Below are 19,962 nucleotides of genomic sequence, written 5' to 3'. Positions count from 1 at the left end.
TAAAATGTCTCAAGCCAGTACCAAACATTAAACCATTTAATTTAAAGTAAGTGGAGCTGTTATTACACACAGTGGAACCTCACATTATCGTCTGTCAGAGAGGTTGTTTATGATACTAATTTGGGGATTAAGCTTGCTCACAAATAAATAACATAGTCACCCTCTTATTTAACTGAGATAATCATGGGTATCATCTCAGGACAGGGATTGGGGACACCTATAAAGCATGGTGTTTGTGCAGGTACAATGGCAACACTGTAGACATATCTGACTGGAAAAGATGGAGCGGATTATCCTCTTGTGCATTGTTTTCCCCTCTCTCTCGGCTGTATATGCTCAGGTAAAGATGCACTGGGTTGGAGTTTGGTTCAGCAACTGCAACATAATTATCAACACCTTTGTCTGTCTTTTTTTGCAGACATTTTTCTTTAGCCCAAATTGGGGCCCTATCGGCTATAGAGGTAAAAAAACATTTGAATTTGATCTAAATGTTAATGTGACAGCAGTGGAGAAGCTCTCACTATCTAAACCCCCTTCTTTCTAAGAACGAGTGGAGCATGGTGAAAGGACAGCAATGGATGAAATCATTCAAGCTAATGAGTTCCAGGGTAAGTTGCACACAATTTACTTGAATAACCTTAAGTCCTGCAGTTAACACAACATAACCGTGACAAATGAGCTCCTGTCTGTCTCAGCTTCCCGAACCATAGACAGCACTACCAGTCTCAGAGAGGGAGACATCGCGGTTTCCTCTGGCAGGCGCTCTAGGGTCTGCTTTGCTCGAAGCTGCCTCTGGTCTAAGTCAGTGGATGGACATGTCTATATTGCATATAGGCTCTCACCTGAATACTGTGCGTTATAGTTCTCTCTCTACATATAGCCTGGATAATTGTAAAAACATAACAATTTGCTGCTTTTTCAGATTCTCCAACTTGGTATTTTATGACTTTAACATTGACTCCCTCAGCTGAAATGGACACAAAGCTGATACAGAACGCAATGGAAAACATAGAAGAAGGCACCTGTGTGCGTTTCGTTCCTTGGACTCACCAGCGAGACTTCATCGACATCCAGCCAAAGTCTGGGTGAGAGCCTTTGCCTTGAAAACATTAAAATGTATTTTTCAGGAAAACATTTTTTGGTGTGGGACAGATGCAAAATGCAGAGCTGAGTGTCAGCAGTTTTTAGAACACAAGTTGAATGTACAATGGATAAATATATATATTTTTTTTATTAATCCAGATGTTGGTCCTACCTTGGTGTGCGTGGTGGAAGGCAGACCGTCTCTCTCCAAAACCCTGATTGCCTCCAGGTTGGAGTGATCTCCCACGAGTTCATGCACGCCCTGGGCTTCGTGCACGAGCAGTCCCGCTTTGACCGGGACAACTATGTCACCGTCATGTGGCCAAACATTTGGAGAGGTAAGGGGCCGTAAGTGGGTGGTGGTATTTAAGAATGAGATCCCCACAAATAATAAATTAAAGTGCCTAATTTACAGTTTGACATTATAATGTAAACAAAATGAACAAGAATCAAAATTAATGCTCACACATTTTAAGCATAAAATATTTGCCAACAGATCGGTTGCGGAACTTTGAGAAATTCAAGACTGACAATCTGGACCTACCCTATGACTATGGCTCAATCATGCACTTTGGGATGTGAGTATTAATTCCATGTAAGTCACTGAGTGTATTACATTGCGGTTTGATTTATTATAATGTAACATAATAATGCATGTGTTTAGGTATGCCTACTCTCAGGATGGGGAGCCAACCATCATCCCGAAGAACAGCAACACCAAGAACATGAAGCTTGGCCAGCCATCGACACTCAGCCACATTGACAAACTGAAAATCAACAAGCTGTACAAGTGTGGTTGGTAAAGAACACATCCTGAACTTTACAGTATTTAATTCAGAACTAGTAGCTTAAAGAGGACCTATGATGCTTTTTGACTTTTATGACCTATAAACGTTGTTATGATGATTCATAGTCATGCTTAACCATACTAAATTATCAAATAATGACTTGCATGCATTTCGACGTATTCCCTGCTGACCGTCTGGGGTGTCTGTGCAGAGCACTAAACACTATTCTAGCCAGTCGAGAAGTCACGTCTTCAAAGCGGTCTACCCTTTCATAATTCGTGACGTCGCATAAAAATTCGTGACGTGACCACGCGGATGTTTCCATGTATGGTAATGCTGTCACTTCCCTGTTTGCGTCTGCCTCGCGCCATTATAGGTCCATGCTCGCGCTTCCCGCCACTGAAAGTGTTCCGGAAGGAAGGTAACCAATCACAACGGAGTGGGGTTTGCAAGAGGGGGGGGGGGAGGGTAGCGGAGATGGCCGATGCACAGGCGGAGGGAGCGGAGATTGCCGAAGCACACACACTCAAGTGTTGACAGGATGTGCTGGATCGCCAAAATAAGAGAAAGAGCTTCCCGAAAATCTACATAGTTTTTTGTGATGTGATTCGTGTCAGGTTGCTCTATAGCAGTGTAAAACAAGAAATTAAGACCAGAAAAGTAGTATAATAGGTCCTCTTTAATAATACTAGATTTGATATACGATTTTCATCCAAACTGAACTGAGAAGAAACTGGAATGTACTCCCAGCTAATAAATCATGGAAACAATTTCAATAAATACTGATTCAAGCTTTGTATCAGCAATTACCTTTATGTACATTCAATGCGGTGTGTGTTTAAACAAGAAAGTGAGCTGGGTTGTAAACATTTGTTGTAGTAAAGAGAAAAAAAAGGCTTGTAGGAACACTAGCTTTGTTGAAAGTAGTCCTTATTCATCCAGTACACATAAATAATGTCATGAATCAGGAAGAGAAATTTAAATCCTCCTACTTGCATACACAACACTATAGTAAAACATGGTGTAAAGAATTATAGCACATTAAACAAGAGAAATAAAAGACAACATAGCTGTAGTAATGACAAGATACACTTGCCTGGAACATGAAGAACCAGGTGGTACGTCAAGACATAAAGGCATCTTTACTTGAAAGCATGCTCCCTTAACTCAGATACAGGAACTTTATGGCACTAATGTTCTTGCAGTAAGTACAGAGGCAAGATTTCAGAAAATGCAGACACATGATATTCTTTCACTGTCACAGCCCTTCAAATTGGCCCCTTGATAAAGATAGAAATCCTTTTTGGAGAAGGGTGAAGGTCTGTTTTTATATATTTACCTACAGTATGTGATAACAAGACGGTTATCACCTGATATTTTCTCGCAAAATCACTGGTTGCAAGTATAGACAGGCACAAATTGCGGGCTGTCGGACTGGATGGATGGTTATTCACCTCAAAGCGATTTCTGAGGCGTAGCACATCCAATGGCAAAAACACCTTTCAGTGTCTAATTTCAGAAAGTGCTGAATCTCACAGGCTAAGTACAGGGCTCGAGCTAAGGTCAGCATCAGGACCACCTGTTGGGGATCAGCAGTGGACTAGAGTAAATTACATGGCCACACTGGCTGATGAGGGTTCTTCATTATACTTTATTGTAGAACGTGTGCCAAGTCAGTAGCAACAGAGGAGAGGTGGGTATATAGATTCGGTGGAGGAGAGGAGTTCATTTAGCTTTTCCATCAGAAGACTGCAGACTGTAACTGGTGTGCCAACACAACAATGCATTCTGCTACGATCCATCTGAGTATCTTCTTGTTTGGCTTGCCGATCTACGCGTACACTCTGCCGGTCAAGGTCAGTACCAGGAGAGAATGCGTCATAGAAAATGCCCCCACCCTTTTTCTTTTTGTCTTGTCATGCTTTGCAGCCAAAATATTTAAAAGTGCATCTTGTTTTAAAGAATTCTACCAGAGTACACGATGGGAAAGTGCGGTTGAAAAGGAAATACTCAGGTGGGCTCTTGGAAAAACTTAACTTTGACATGCACTCCATCATACATGTAGATAATACTGATGATAATAGAGGAATGCCATTAAATGTGTTTTTTTGTGTTCAGATGAAATTGCATACCGTGATAAAATGAATGCAATGGATCAAATCCTGGAAGTCAACAGCAGTAAGTTAGCTGTAAATTACATACAAATTGTGCCGAGTCTTTTGGAACAGCTGGACTCAATTAAATGTGTTTTTTTTTTATCAGGGCTGAGAGCCCCCCGAGGAGTGACATTCAGTGAGGGGGATATCGCCAACTCTTATGTGCGGAGTGCCATAACCTGCCCTGGCAATACCTGTCTGTGGCCTAAATCAGTCGATGGATTTGTTTATGTACCCTTTATCCTCTCTCCACTATACGGTATGAATCCACAGATTTGAAGCGGTGTGGCATGGGCATTAGGAGTTAAAATTTTTCTCTTTTTAAACCCCAATTTTTGTTAATTTTTTTTATTTATTTTTGACGGTAGACGACATGGACAGAATCAGCATAGAGACTGGGATGCAAGACATTGCCACTGAAACGTGTATTAAATTTGTTCCACGCACTCATGAAGCCAACTTCCTTGATATTCAACCTAGCTATGGGTGAGCATGGCTGCTTTCACAGGTAGTCTTGACATTTTTACAGTGTTCATTATTATTGTGCACATTGCATGTCATTTCTGCTCTGTGCCCCAAGCTGCTGGTCGTTTTTGGGGCAGACTGGAGGAAGCCAGACCCTGTCGCTGCAGACCCCTGGGTGTGTGTCGTCAGGAGTGGCTGCCCATGAGTTCATGCACGCCCTTGGCTTTGTGCATGAGCAGTCTCGCTCAGACAGAGACCACCACGTCTCAATTCTATGGAAGAACATCAGACCAGGTAAGAATAAATAATCACCTCTCAACATTTTGTTTATGCGTTCAGATTCAGATTAGTTTGTCCTTTTTTCTCTATCCTATGAGTTTAATGTATTTGTCTTTAATGTTTTGGACAGAGCAAATGCATAACTTTAGGAAACAGATGACGAACAATCTCAATTCTCCATATGACTACACATCTGTCATGCATTATGGAAGGTGAGCTTATTTTTGCGGCACTATATAGCCTTAAATTCATGTTTTGAGGCGTCATAATACCATGCACCTTATGTATCTTTTAATTTAGATATGCCTTTTCTGAAAATGGTGGACCGACGATAATCCCTACACCAGACCCTTACATTCCCATAGGCCAGCGAGATGGACCGAGTGTTCTCGATATTCATAAAATGAATGTCCTGTATAACTGTGGTAGGTGAATTCAAATATATACTGTCAAAAAATTTAAATTAAAACTTTTTTGTATTCAAAATTATTGATTACATGTTTTATTTCTCTTCTCCTGATTACAGGTGCCAATGAGTAACTCCTGATACAATAAATCTGCTCTTATGTCTTGTCAGATGTGGAAAAATGTCTCACTAAAACTTCTTATCTGTAGTAAATTAAATTGGCAATAAAATAAAATAATTAAATTTTTTCTATGTTTGAATATTTTTAGTCATTATCACACATGTATTTGATCTTTTGCATCCATCTCTGCTTTTCTCAGTATAAATAAATAAATGCGGGGGACCAAGAGACTGGAGATGTATTCCAATCACGTCTTGCCATTTCCATCTTTGCCCGACCAATCACAGTGCCCCGTGTCCAACATTTCAGCTCACTCTGTCCAATAGCGTGTCGGCATCTCCATCTTTCACTGACAGCCAATCAGAATGGCCCGTCTCCATCTTTCACTGACAGCCAATCAGGATCAAGCCCCCCTGCAACAGTAAGAGCAAATGTCTGTTGTCACATATCTGTCTTGCAAAGGCATTGCATTTTGAATGGGGTGGAACACAGTATTAATGATTTGAAAACATATCAATTGAATTTGCTTCTTACCTTTTCACCGCACTTAACTCAATGCAACAGGAGTAGGCCTAGTTTCTGAGGGGATTTCCAGAAAACCTGCCACCATACAATCCAGTGATTACCTTAAAGAAGTCAAATGAGTCTCTGTTACGCTGGTGGTATAAACAGTCACATCTTGCCATCAGTTTCTAGGTATTAGGTCTACTTTCAGTTCTCCACCTCCTAAACAAAGCTGCAGTGGTAGAAGCAGAAAGGCGAAGAAACATGGAAAATAGCTGACTTTGGAATGGTGTTTATGGTAATGATGGGGGAAAAACTTCCAAAATATGGTCTGGATACAACTTTTAAAAACGATTTTTTTTTTTATGATTACGATCATAGAAGAATTTATGAAAAGTCCTTTTAATATAGCTTCTTCAACAGAACACTGACTGAATGCAAAAAAACAAACAAAAAAACATGCAGATAGATTCTCTATTATCATAAGAGCCAAAATTAATGTTAATAATGGGATTATATTATGCCCGAATCTCTCTCATTTGAGTTTTTTCAGTTGTGCATTATGAATAAACTGACGATAGAATAATCAAATACCAAATCAAAAACAATAACATATTTTTCAACATTTCAGGTAGTATAGCTCTATATCCAGCCCACTTACATTTTCATTGTCTGCACCACAGTCAAGTTTTATGCGATTTTGTTCCCAACTAACAAATTGATATATTTTTTTTTTCTTCTTTTAAATGATGGGTTATTGTAAAATTGGTCTTGGCGGAAATTAGTTGTGATTAGAGCTTACTTTAAATCAAGAAACGATACATTAGTAAAAGTGCAATACTTTTGTGTTCCATTGGTTTCAAGGATATGCGCTGCTAGGCGCGCCCAAATTAACCACAACTTTTCTTTCCAGTTAAAGGCCCGGACATACCGGCCCGATAATCGCCGTCGTAGGGTCTGGAGGGGGCGGGGACACGAATCTGTTTGGTGTGTGCCGTGAAATCGGTTGTCGTAGATGTCGTCGGGCTTCTTTTGAGCCAATTGGGCGGCGGGCAGTCTTTCAGTCGGAGCAATTTGATTTGTGGAGGGCTAGCGAATCAGTGAAGCCCAGAAGTGAGGCGTAGCACAAACGGCTAACAACAGTTAGCCATTGTTTTAATGTGTTTGTGTGTTTCGTTCAGCGAGTACTCACATGCATCAACCATTGTTGACTGCTCGACACCATGCTCCACACTCTCTGCTAAAAATGGTGCTCTTTATGGTCCATAAATATAAATACGTATTTCTATCTATGTTTATGGTCTAGACAGCTGTCCCATCATTTCCGGCTTCCGTATTTTTTCGGGCCACAATACAAATTAGTGCCGCCTGCTGTTATGGAGACATTACGTCCCGCGCAAGCGCAGAGCGTACGGAAAGTCAGCAGTCGGCTTGGTGTGTTCTTTGCACTTTTTTGGCCGCGACGGGAAGACTGGAGCTGCCTGAATTGGCAAACTCCATTTTCGGGTAGTCGGACTGGTGTGTCCTGGCCTTTAAGGTTGTTTAGTCCTCTGGCTCAACAGACAATTTAGCATTTTCTTACCAGCTTGGAGGAGAAATAGGCCGGTGCGTTTACCTGGCGATCGATATTTGTGCTTGATTTGCTGCGTGGCTGATTTGTTGCGGTCTAAAAACAGTGTGACTGCATACCTGGGAACCCAGTTCCCCGACTGGGCACAGCTGATATAGATTAGAAGCCGCCCTCGCCATGCCAATTGTGGGGCGGCGTTTGCCTTACGCACTGTCCTATCCCTATCCTCCAACCAAATGTCATTAATTCATAAATCATACAAATAATCAACAAACAACTAAAAATTCATAAACAAATGCAAAATATACAATAAATCCTGAAATAAATCATTTGGCTTCAACAATTAGCCTACATTATTTATGGACTAACTTCTCATTATGGTCATGTCATCCTATCCATCCCCATAATCCACACAAAGCCTAGGGGGCGGGGTCTGAGGTTTACAGTCGGTCGCACACACAAAAATCACACGCTGTAGGTGGTAGCTAGCCAATTAGGACAGGGGCATTATATCCTATCTCGCTAAAGATGAGCGATAACGAAAATGGTTACGTCAAGCGGGTACGTATGAGCTTTATGGAGGTTTTAATTGTAGTTTTAGTGTAAATTAACCTTCGGTAAGGACCTGAAATGGTAACAATATTCATGTTGTGTTGGCTACATAGATAGTAGGTTGGCTAATGTTGGTTAGCTAGCTAGCTCGGCTCTCCAGCGTTAGGCCTGATTACTAGATTGGTCTGCACTTACACAGTGCTTTTCCAACGCGCTATATAAGTGGAGTATCCATTTTCAGTTATTTAATTGAACATTAATAAGTCATATTAATTTTTGATTTGCCACAGTTAAAGTAAATAATATCGTCTGCTAATGTCAGTTGGTTAGCTGGCTAACGTTAATATTATCCACGTAAGCTTGAAGCACAAGCCCTGTCTGCAAATGCAGAACTTAGATTGAACTTTAGCAATTGTAGTATTACCCAAACCTGTGTGGGTAATCAAAATGAGTTTGAATGTTCATCGTTAATTTCCATCTTTTATCAGCATCATTTTATGATATTGGAATATGATTTAACTGATGGTCCGTGTGAAACTGACAAGGTCTTATTTTTCTCCAGAAGAAATTAGTTTAATGCATTCTTATGGAATAATTGTAATTTGGTAATAAGATGCGTTTGGTGACAATAGATTATTGAGTGATGTGTGTTTATTTTGAGATTGTTCTTAAAATTTCATCATGAATTCTTTCTTTTTGGGCTTAACATGGCAATCAAGACATTACATTCGTATAACGGTGTTTTAGCCATTTAAAACGAACGGCCTCAAGATTTCTCCTCACTCATTTGCATTTACTTGCTCATTCCTTGTTTTTCGATGCAAAACGGATGTAGTGGCAATACAGTGACACCAGGCGTCATTATAGATTAATATCCTGTGACTGAAATGACAAGCATGTCAGCACATTTCTATAAAAACTGTACATTTGCTGTGGTTAAAAAAACCTCTCTAGTAGTTTGTCATTTATTTGTATCCAGCATGCACATACTTAAAAGACATTTCTGTCTCATATGTCTTAAATTCCCCTTACCCGTTACAGTTGTATGAAAATAATTTTTCTCCTAATTTTTCTGTTTCATCCCCATGGATTCATGTCTGTCTTATCAGTGCTAGTGATGCAAGTCAATACAAATGAGTGGCCGCAGCATCTTGAGGTTGTTTGCCTTACCATACACCGAGATTTATATGATTTGTTCTGTTTTCTAATGCATATGGTCGCAGGTGTATTAAACATAACCAGAATGGATTGGATAAACTTATTTCATATGCCTGCCTGACATTTTTGCATTTAAGATGCTTCTTACATTTCTAATTTACATTGGCTAAAAGGACTAGAAATCACCGTGAATGTAAAACCACTGAAAGTGAAATATTCATAGGACTAACATTAATTATTTGTATTATATTGTGTTCAACATTCCCATGGATGTCATAAGATCATAAAGACACTTGAAAAGTTGAATGAGGCTGCTGTTTTTAATTGCAGCCCATATATTCTTCATCCTTGTTCTTTTCCATAAAGGTTAAGGTCGGACCAAGGAATTGCAGAAGAAGTCTGAAGTCCACTTTATTAAGAATAATATGAAGTTCAGATGAAGTGTCAAGCTGAATTGTTGAATGCATGCTAAAACAATGAGGAGGGAAGAAGTTTGGGCAGTGTGTGAAGTGGGGGAAGTAAGAAGAAGGGAGAAAAATGAAGAAAGAAGAATAATGTGAAGTAATGAAGTTGCAGGAAGTAATCTGGATGAGGTCACTGCGCTAAGTAATTATTCTGGTCTGTTTGTCAAATGAGTGCATGTTCTCATTATCAATTACAACACACATTAGTTTAATTCATTCCATTATGTTGACATTTCATTTATATTGATTAATGTATATTGATGCCATTGCCATATTATCCATGGCTACAGAAATAGCATTAAGATGTATTCCCAATCCACAATCCTGAATTCTGTTCTCTTCTTAATGTTCACAGGATACTAGTCTTATTTCTTTTTTACTACATAGAATTATTTAGGCACATGTTTTGCCTCACTGGGGCTGATAAAAAGTTTGTTGGTGTTTTTGGTCCGTTCAGGAGCCCCGCTCTGCGTCTAGGAGCGCAAGTTCACGGGGCTCTAGGAAGTCGGCAAGCCGCTCCCCGGCTCGCCCGTCCACACGTTCAAAAGAAGACTCCCGCCACTCCCACTCTACATCTCGGTCCAGGTCCAAATCTGGGTGCGTGAGAGACATTTTGGAGGGGAGGATGGGGAGCATTTGTAGAGAAATTGGATGTGTCTAACTTAAGAGCCAACATGAATGCTAAATGGGTTTCTATTTGTACAGGTCCCATTCCCACCGTGGCTCACGCAGACACTCTGGCCGCTCCCGCTCAAGGTCCTATCGGCAGCGATCTCATAGTAGGTCCTACAGTGGAGAGCACCGTCGCAGGAGCCATAGCCGCTCACCCATGTCCAACCGCCGCAGGCACATAGGCAACCGGGTAAGTGCCCTTTGGCGTATAAGACATTTGTATTAATGGTTAATAAGCTTAACCTGTACTGTTCCTGCATACTCTTTAGATATGTGTATTAGGGGTTTCACAATCTCTTAATTCATTGCTAGTCAGAAATCAAGCTAAATTTGTTCAATCTTGACCTTTCTAAATGAATAGTAAAATTGAGGGTTTAGCCCCGCCCCCATGCGTGCCAAGACGGGAAAAACACACATAGCATGTTGTAGCTTCTGTGAGTTACCTCTTCCTGCAGCTGCAGCCAAAAAGGCACCAAGACAACTGCTGAAACGTCAACGCTACTTGAACCCTCCCTGCTTCTCTGAAATCACCTGTGTAGAAGTATTATGTGTTCCCCATTCCCCAATGTTGTCTACAAGAAAACCACTGTTCGCATACAATGCTATGCACATGTAGCATACTGACCCGCACATATTTTCTGCATTGCGCGTCTGCGGACTCGGACAGGAAAAGCAGTTTCATTCATTCCAACAAAGTTACACGCCTGTCTTGTGGTCCAATTATACTGTATACTACAACATAGTCACAGATTAGGGGATGCACGCAGACGTGTCCACAGGTAACCTGACAAATAAAACAGTCCCTCTCCGTAGGCAGCGTGTGAAGAGTGCACACTGCAGTTATACAGTCCCCTCCATAAGTATCGGAACAGTGAGGCCAATTCCCTTATTTTTGCTGTAGACTGGAAACATTTGGGTTTGACACCAAAAGATGAATATGAGACAATAGCTCAACATTTCAGCTTTCATTTCCAGGTATTCACATCTGGATCCGATACACAACTGAGAAGATATAATTATTTGTAAAGGAACACCACATTTTTAGGCGAGCAGAAGTATTGGAATAGATAGACTTTAAATAAATTAAAGTGAATAAAACGTACCATTTTGTCGCAAAACCTTTGCTTGCAATAACCGCATCAAGCCTGTGACCCATTGACATCACCAAACTTTTGCATCCTTCTTTTGTGACGCTTTTACAGGCTTTCACCGCAGCCTCATTCAGTTGCTGTTTGTGTTAGGGGGTTACTCTCTTAAGTCTCCTCTTTAGCAGGTAAAATGCATGCTCTATAGCGTTTAAGTCTGGAGATTGACTTGGCCAGTCTAAAACCTTCCACTTCTTGCCCCTGATTAACTCCTTTGTTGTGTTTTGGGTCATTATCTTGCTGCATGATGAAGGATCTTCCAATCAGTTTGGTTGCATCTTTCCTTAAATTGTCAGACAAAATGTTTCTGTAAACTTCTGAGTTCATTTTGCTGTTGCCATCATGTGTTACATCATCAATGAAGAATAATGAGCCCGTCCCAGAAGAAGCCATGCAAGCCCAAGCCATGACATTGCCTCCACCGTGTTTCACAGATGAGCCTGTATGTTTGGGATCATGAGTAGATCCTTTCTTTCTCCAAACTTTAGCCTTTCCATCACTTTGGTAAAGGTTCATCTTGACAACAACGCAGTAACACATGATGGCAACAGCAAAATGAACTTAGAAGTCTACAGAAACATTCGGTCTGACAATTTAAAGAAAGATGCAACCAAACTGATTGGAAGATGCTCCATCATGCAGCAAGATAAGGATCCAAAAAAGCTGCAAAAACAACAAAGGAGTTAATCAGGGGCAAGAAATGGAAGGTTTTAGACTGGCCAAGTCAATCTCCAGACTTAAACGCTATAGAGCATGCATTTTACCTGCTAAAGAGGAGACCGAAGGGAGTAACCCCCCAAAACAAACAGCAACTGAATGAGGCTGCGGTGAAAGCCTGGAAAAGCACCACAAAAGAAGAATGCAAACGTTTTGTGATGTCAATTGGTCTGATGCAGTTATTGCAAGCAAAGTATTTGCGACAAAATATTACGGTTTATTCACTTTAATTTATTTAAAGTCTATCTGTTCCAATACTTTTGCTTGCCTAAAAATGTTGTGTTCTTTTAAAAAAAAATATATCTTCTCAGTTGTGTATCAGATCCAGATGTGAATACCTGGAAATGAAAGCTGAAATGTTGAGCTATTGTCTCATATTAATCTTTTGGTGTCAAACCCAAATGTTTCCAGTCTACAGCAAAAATAAAGGAATTGGCCTCACTGTTCCGATACTTATGGAGGGGACTGTATAAAGAGGCAAGCATAGCAGGTACTAGGGGTGGGAATCTCTTGGCACCTCACGAATCGATTCCATTCTGATTCAGAGGTCAACGATTCGATTCAAAATCGATTCTCAGTGCATTCTCGATGCAAATTTGTTTACGTACATACTCATGTGATTTTCAAAAATATATTTATATACACATCTGAGTTTGCTACTCACTTCCTACTTTTCTGATAAGCATTAAAGACAATCAACAGATGAATTACCTTCTCTAATGTTGTATTAGAGAAAAAGCTTTTCTTGTCACAAATATGATTTTCTATGAACAGTGCAATAATCAATGCAGCTTGCATTTCAACACAATATGGAAGTATGTAAAAACTAAACCGATTCAGTTTTATTTTATTTTATTTCTGATCTTGTAAATCATGTTTCTATAGGATTTCTATTCTATTATTTTCTATGTCATTTGAACACATTGTGCAAAAAGTATGGCTTAGAATTCCTCTCTCATACAAAAACGTAAACAGAAATAAAGCCGGTGCAGGTCATGGGTTTGCTGCTCTCTGCCCTTTTGGCGCCACTTTTGTTAACAATTCGCACATGTGTGGTGTGCATGTGCAGTGGCGGAGGAAGTACTAGTATTTATGAATCGATTTTTATTTTATTTTTTTCTCTCTTTTTAAAAAAAAATAAATTATCTGAATCGATTCGGAATTGTTCGAGAGAGAATCGCGATGCATCAGAGAATATATTATTTTTCCCACCCCTAGCAGGTACCCTCTATGACTTCTCTTCTATTATTTCCAATTGACTGGTGCAACAATTTATTGTTACATTTATATTGTAAATAGATTTTTTAAATTTGAGTTTAAGGCCCTAGTTTGGTAGATAACAAGTAATGGAGAGTATATCATTCATATACTATCTTTTGAAATATGAATTTAAAAATTAAATTCATTATCGTGGCAAAAAATTATTCTAGAATAGTTTAAAATAGCACAGCCATCTGTGCTAAAAGAAAAAGAAAATGTTTGAGAATGAAAATTAATCGTGACTTTAAGATTATCATTATTAAGATAATCAAGGATTTGGATAATTGTGACACCTCTAATAATGATCTAGCATTCTAAAAACTACAACACACTAGTTCAGGATTGAATCATTATTGATAATGTCACTCAATTATAAGAACAAAAAAATCACTCAAAAAAATTGAGTATGGACTCTTCGAATGGTTAACTTAATCATAGTAAATGATGATAACAGATCCTTATGTTGATTTTAATTTGCAGGTCAATCCAGATCCAAACTGTTGCCTGGGAGTGTTTGGCCTGAGCTTGTACACCACAGACAGGGACCTGAGGGAAGTCTTCTCTAAATACGGCCCGCTGGCGGACGTCAGTATCGTGTATGATCAGCAGTCAAGGCGCTCAAGGGGCTTTGCTTTCATTTACTTTGAAAACAAAGATGACGCTGCTGAGGTATTAGAATAGGCTCCTGATAGACCTGTTCTTGGATTATTATCAGGATCTAAAGAGGTCATTTACATGTTTGTTCACTGTCAGGCAAAGGATCGAGCCAACGGCATGGAGTTGGATGGTCGTAGGATCAGGGTGGACTTCTCCATCACAAAAAGACCTCACACCCCAACCCCTGGAATATACATGGGCCGGCCCACATAGTAAGCCATCCAAACGCACTGTTTTGATTGATTGACCTGATTTTGTTTATTTGTTGTTAACATTATATAATCTATCAAAGAGAAACATGAATGTTTTTAACTGCTGTAGTAAAACCTTTAAGTGTTTGTCTTCCAAATTGATGGTCCTTTTGGAATATCTGGTTAAAACGCTGTTGCCCAGGAATTAGGAACTAATATTACTGGCATTTATTTGGAAAACAAGTTACGTTTTAAATAAACCCCCCAGGTGCTTGTGCACGTATAATCTGATCTATATAGAACATGGACATCTGAATCATCCAATGTTATCCTTTGGAAAGGTCAACTTCAGTTGAGTGTTAAACAACTGTATTATAGTCATTACGATTATGATGAGAACGGGAACAACAAGCATATTGTTGGGAAAGTGGGTACTTTTTGTCCATTCTGTAGGGAATGGATTCAGCTCTGTTTACTTTAATTTGCTTTAATCATAGTGACACATTTAGCTGGAAGAGAAACATAGCTGTGTAATTGTAGAAGTGTATCATCAGAGGTGGTTAGTCACCTCCTCCGGAACCGCATGTGTCATGCCATAGAGACAGTGCATAACGCGTCATAATCTGAGGCCACGCCCATTGTGGGGGAAAACAATACACAGCGCTCCATCCACTTTATATTGAATGACACCGGTATTCGGCAAACAAACTTAATAAAAACGTAATACGACATGCCTTTCACAAATACACGTTACTTTCTTTAAAGCCACGACTCTTGTCTGTCTATACGAGCTGTTTTGGTGAAAAAGTATTGAGTAATTTTCAATATCGAGACAAAACTCTTAACTAATGTATGCTGTATGCTAGGCTAATGTTAGCCTTCTGCTGTAGGCTAACCCTCACGGACGGGAAAAAACACCTCAATATTGAAAATTACTCAATTATTTTTCACAAAACAGCTCGTATGGACAGACAAGAGTCGTGGCTTTAAAGAAAGTAACGTTTTTTGTAAAATGGATGTTTGAATAAGTTTTAATTAAGTTTGTTTGAAGAAGACGGGTCTCCTTCAATACAAAGTGAATGTAACGGTGTTCAACGGTTTCCCCCACGATGGGTCCGACCGGACAAAAACACCTCAATATTGAAAATTACTCAATTATTTTTCACAAAAACAGCTCGTATAGACAGACAAGAGTCGTGGCTTTAAAGAAAGTAAAGTTTTTTTTGTTAAATGGATGTTTGATTAAGTTTTAATTACGTGTGTTTGCAGAAGACAGGTCTCCTTCAATACAAAGTGAATGGAACGCTGTTCAACGTTTTCCCCCACGATGGGCGTGGCCTATTTCATGCACTGTCTCTATAGCACTGAAATATTTACTTTTTTTAATAATGAACCTAAATCCAAGTTACACTATAAAAACACAAAATAAAGCCTTTATAACCTCCAGGTGCATAGTTAGTTATGTTGAAACCAAGTCCAGACAGGTAGAAATAACGCATGAAACTGAAACAGAGAAGCACTCTAATTAAGATTATTTTTAAATACCATTGAGTCTGAAGACAACTATTCTGATTACTTTTAGGTTTGCATGTAAAGTATGTTTGGGCTTCCTGCTTAGAGCCATAAGTAATCTCATGACCTCAGCTAGGAAAAGTTCTGATTTAATAGTTTTTTTTACCTTGTTATGAAGTGCATTGAAAAGGCTTCTTGAGTGTCTAAAGCCCCTATCTCACTGGGCTGCGACAGTGTGCGACAAGTTGGAGACACAAAATTGCGAGAAAATATGCGAATTAGCGACAATTTTCACTTGCAGTCTCACTGAGTTGGTTCCTCACGACACGTTTGCGAATGTCCTGCCCAACACTTGCCAGGAGGTCGCATTTATGTCTCGCGAACGTCTGGCGAGCGTCGCACGAACGGAATGTCAGTCTCATTTTTGTCTCAAATCAGTCACAATTTAGTGTCATATGTCGCCAAACCCTCGCAAAGTTGTCTCACATTTCTCGCACTTTCTGACTCGCGGAGACTAAATTGAGAAGGTTTTGCAACGCGTTTGAGACACATGCGACCACTCTGAGACTATTTCGAGACTAGATTTGTCGCACACTTTTTTTGAACATGTTCAAAATTCATGCGACAGGACTGCGCGGCTCTGCGACTCATGAGAGGAAATTGAGACCTCCGCGAACGTTTGGAGACAGTTTAGAGACTCCCTCGCGAATGCAGTCTCCAACTTGTCGCAAACAGTCGCAGCTCAGTGAGATAGGGGCTTTAGGTGCAACATTAACAGCACACTTGAAAGTAAATTTCAAGTGGTGTCTCTTTGCTTTAACATTAAAATAACCGTATTATAGTGTTTGAGATAAGGACCATCTGTCTTTTTAACATTGAAATGGAATTGTAATAATAACTGTAAATCTGATTGAGAAGGACACACACAAACTAAGGGTGTATTCACACTGGGAAAGTCTGCTAGTTCACTTGCTTTGGTCCAGACCAAATAGAGTTTAGATTTATTTTTTTGGTGTGGTCCACTCTCATATTGCCCCTTTTGCAAGTGAACCAGCATTACGAAGCAAAACCACACGTGATCTGAGGTCATTCATTCATTGGACAGACATTCTGGGGTGGAGAGAAGCAGGGAGCACGAAGTAAAAACTGCGAAATATATCATTGATATAATATGGGGTTAAAAATAATAACAAGGCCAACATCTAGCCTATAAATAAAGAAGAAAAACATCAAATTATTGTTGTTTCATGTGGTTATAATATGTAGCCCTATGACAATGCCACGTTATGTGGCTTGTAGCCTACGATGTGAAACGATGTAATTTTTACTGTATTTTTGCTGCTGGACGTGCGGCTCGCGAGAAGAATAGGCTCAAGCCGACACGCAGCTCATTAAGCTGTGTATCAGCTGGGTGTCAGTTCGGCGCAGCTCAGCTCCAAACTGACATGGGGATAGTATTGACGGTCCCGTACATGGGAAGCAAAATAAAAACACACACTTTTTGCGCAGCATGAACCTGTTGGCACTGTGCGGGAGACGCTCCCCTCTCCTTCATCTGATCGCTGAACACATTCTGCATTTTTACGCGACCCCAAGATCAAATGTAATATATTGTTCTGGGCTCCCTGTCAAACCACAACTTATCGTCCTAACAATGGCGACAACAACACTTTCCCATAATGTGAAGCTGACGGCAATTTATTAAAAAATAATAGAAAGAAAGGGCACAGTGCTTCCTGCATTTGGGTCAGATCGTGTCCGGATAAATTCACACCACAAACGAACTGCAGCAGAGTGCGTTTGGAAACGCACCGAGACCACCTCTTCAGCTGGGTCTCGGAGCGCTTGTTTGGTCCGCCCCAGAGTGCGATTGCTGTATTCACACCTGCCTGAAAGATGCGCACCGAAGGCGGAAGTGCACCTGAGTTCGTTTCAACCGAACTAAACACGGCATGTGTGAATACACCCTGAATCTCCTCTCCATATTGTCCTGTGCGCAGTGGTGGTGGTGGAGGTAGCAGTAGTGGTGGAGGTGGTAGCAGTGGTGGAGGTGGTCCAAGCAGTAGTGGTCCTCGGCGCCATTCTCGGGACCACGACCGCGGATACGACAGAGGTGGCTATGATCGCTATGACGACAGGGAATATAGCCGATCATACAGGTGACACTCAATCTCTTAGCTGTAGCCATGCACATTGCCACTTGATTCTCAGCATTGGCTTCCTGTTCAGTTTTTAATAACTGAACTAAATAAGTCTACTAAAGTAGCTGAAAAAACTGTTGATGTCTCGTTTCAGAAGGCGATCTCCGTCACCATATTACAGAGGGTCTTACAGGTCTCGGTCCAGGTCACGTTCTTATTCTCCCCGTGAGTAATCAACTGTTTTGTTGAGGTGGTCAACTGCGTTCGATGTGTTGGAGTTTGTCTAATGACTGTTTTTTTTTTCACAGGGCGCTATTAAATGTGCTCTAAAGAGCCTCTTCTTCCCAGACGCAAACCGAAAATGTTTGATTGGTGTGAATTGATTTCAGTGTAGGTATTATGTCTTTCCTTTCTTGAAGTGATCATCACACTATTGTTTATTAAATGTAAAATATACCTTGTTATAATATATTATTTTTTTGTGTCAAATTGAATGATAATTCATCTTTAAACAGATTAAATGGAAGATGCATTTTTCATTGACTCATGTCCTTCCTCACAGCATTTGCACATTATCTTCAACCATTCGCTTGTTGCAGGGCTTTGATAATATAGTCAGGAATCCGAGTTCAAGAGCCACTATGAAACTGTCGAATCAACTAATGAATAATGATGATGTCATAAGGTCACTTTTCAAGTCTAAAATGCTTTCCTCTCACATACTTTAAAAAGACTCGATGTATCCAAGCTACCAGTAAAGCTCTTAAATAAATTCATACAAACCTAGAGATAAACGTAGAACTAGCACATACTTTTGAACTGTTTCAACATGATGTAACCAACTGATATAAATACAATTGTCCTTCTTGTCCGATAACCCCTGGGAATAAATATTAATAATGCTACATAGTCCCTGTTTCCAACCTTTGAATCCTTAAAAAAATAAATTCTCAACAATTCAAATAACCATGTGAAAAGAATTGGCAATGCCGTAATAATAATCAGGCTTCTATTCTCAGACTAGAAGCTATGAATCTGTCATTTAGATGCTGCTGCTTATCAGCCAGACAGGCAAACTAGTCTTTGAAGGGACCTTTGAGGATGACTCATCCGAAATGCAGCTAAACAAGTCAAGTTTAATGTAATCGAGTTGGAAGGAGCAGCTGGCTTTGAGGGACATAAGTCCAACATCTACCCCTACTGGTCATGGATGAGTCCAAACTTGTCACAACATCAATGCGAGGTAGTAGTAGTACAGTGCAATACATGATTGAAACTATGACTTAGTTTGTTTGAGGTATTCTTTTTTCCTTTTTTGCCAGTTGAGGGAAAAATTAAACTAAAATCTTCAAGTTAGATCAGAGAGGGAAAAACGAACTGATTCTTTATTTAAGGGGTCATTTTACTCAAATTATTTTTAAATATATACTTTTTTTAAATGATTTTTTTTTTGTTACTTATGTCTGGTTGGAGTTGGGGATATCATTTGAGTTTTATTTGTTTGGTCTTGAAATATCCATTCTCAGATTTCTCCCTTCGCCCCAATACAAGGGAAATAAATTATCATTTCCTTTGTGATGCTCAGCTTTGAAATATGTTTTTATTTTTTTATTTGAGTGAACTATCCCTTAATTTAAAAGTATAATGCTCATAATTCAAATGAGTGGACTTGCTGTGGTAACGACATTGATGCACTAAGATAAAGCCTATATTGTTCAAGTAAATGGTCCTACCTGTTCTCCATACAGGTTACTTTCTTGGGTTTTTAAAGAATATATCGTTTTTTTTGCGTCAACTTCAAAATACGGGAAGTAAAATAAAGAACAAAAAAAAAGTTCAAAAAACATTTTAAGTAGGATACTGCACTTGTGTATAGTAACTTCACACTTTGGTTTATTGCGCAACATTACAAAATAATTATACAATTTGATACAGTCTGGATATTGATAGGAACGTGTAAACTGTTGTCGTAGGCTACCATGTTTTATACCACATGGGAGACAGCACAACAAGAACAATGCCAACTGTAATTAGCCTATTATATTCACTTAAATATTATGTTTGTTTTATGCAGTTTTTAATTATAATTTTTAAATAGGCCTACTGTAAGCAAGTACAATT

At 39.6% G+C, this 19,962-nt stretch overlaps 3 protein-coding genes across 4 annotated transcripts; all 3 read left to right on the top strand.

Moving 5' to 3' along the window:
- Positions 1 to 226: 226 nt before the first annotated feature.
- Positions 227 to 1,886, top strand: hce2l2 (high choriolytic enzyme 2-like 2; the record flags this gene model as incomplete). The annotated part of the gene is made up of 8 exons (XM_080038439.1): positions 227 to 241; positions 419 to 461; positions 546 to 608; positions 696 to 851; positions 968 to 1,085; positions 1,243 to 1,421; positions 1,580 to 1,661; positions 1,748 to 1,886. 8 exons carry the CDS (start codon positions 227 to 229, stop codon positions 1,884 to 1,886), a joined length of 795 nt encoding a protein of 264 aa, XP_079894565.1.
- A 1,766-nt stretch (positions 1,887 to 3,652) lies between these two features.
- Positions 3,653 to 5,311, top strand: hce2l1 (high choriolytic enzyme 2-like 1; the record flags this gene model as incomplete). The annotated part of the gene is made up of 9 exons (XM_080038438.1): positions 3,653 to 3,727; positions 3,834 to 3,885; positions 3,990 to 4,049; positions 4,134 to 4,286; positions 4,396 to 4,513; positions 4,608 to 4,786; positions 4,902 to 4,983; positions 5,072 to 5,196; positions 5,298 to 5,311. 9 exons carry the CDS (start codon positions 3,653 to 3,655, stop codon positions 5,309 to 5,311), a joined length of 858 nt encoding a protein of 285 aa, XP_079894564.1.
- Positions 5,312 to 7,825: 2,514 nt separating this feature from the next.
- On the top strand, positions 7,826 to 18,321 carry tra2b (transformer 2 beta homolog). 2 transcript variants are annotated; one of them, XM_080037459.1, is made up of 8 exons: positions 7,826 to 7,933; positions 10,004 to 10,143; positions 10,252 to 10,408; positions 13,821 to 14,009; positions 14,094 to 14,209; positions 17,701 to 17,859; positions 17,999 to 18,066; positions 18,150 to 18,321. In XM_080037459.1, the coding sequence occupies exons 1-8, from the start codon at positions 7,901 to 7,903 to the stop codon at positions 18,158 to 18,160; spliced, it is 873 nt and encodes a 290-aa protein (XP_079893585.1). In that variant the 5' UTR covers positions 7,826 to 7,900; the 3' UTR covers positions 18,161 to 18,321. The 2 variants fall into 2 exon arrangements, with proteins under 2 accessions (XP_079893585.1, XP_079893584.1); XM_080037458.1 differs by having other exon boundaries at positions 17,996 to 18,066.
- Positions 18,322 to 19,962: the final 1,641 nt, after the last annotated feature.

This window comes from Ammodytes marinus (genome assembly GCF_949987685.1).
Source record: "Ammodytes marinus genome assembly, chromosome: 12".
Classification (NCBI taxonomy): Eukaryota; Metazoa; Chordata; class Actinopteri; order Uranoscopiformes; family Ammodytidae; genus Ammodytes; species Ammodytes marinus.
This window is presented reverse-complemented; position numbering and strand designations above follow the sequence as displayed.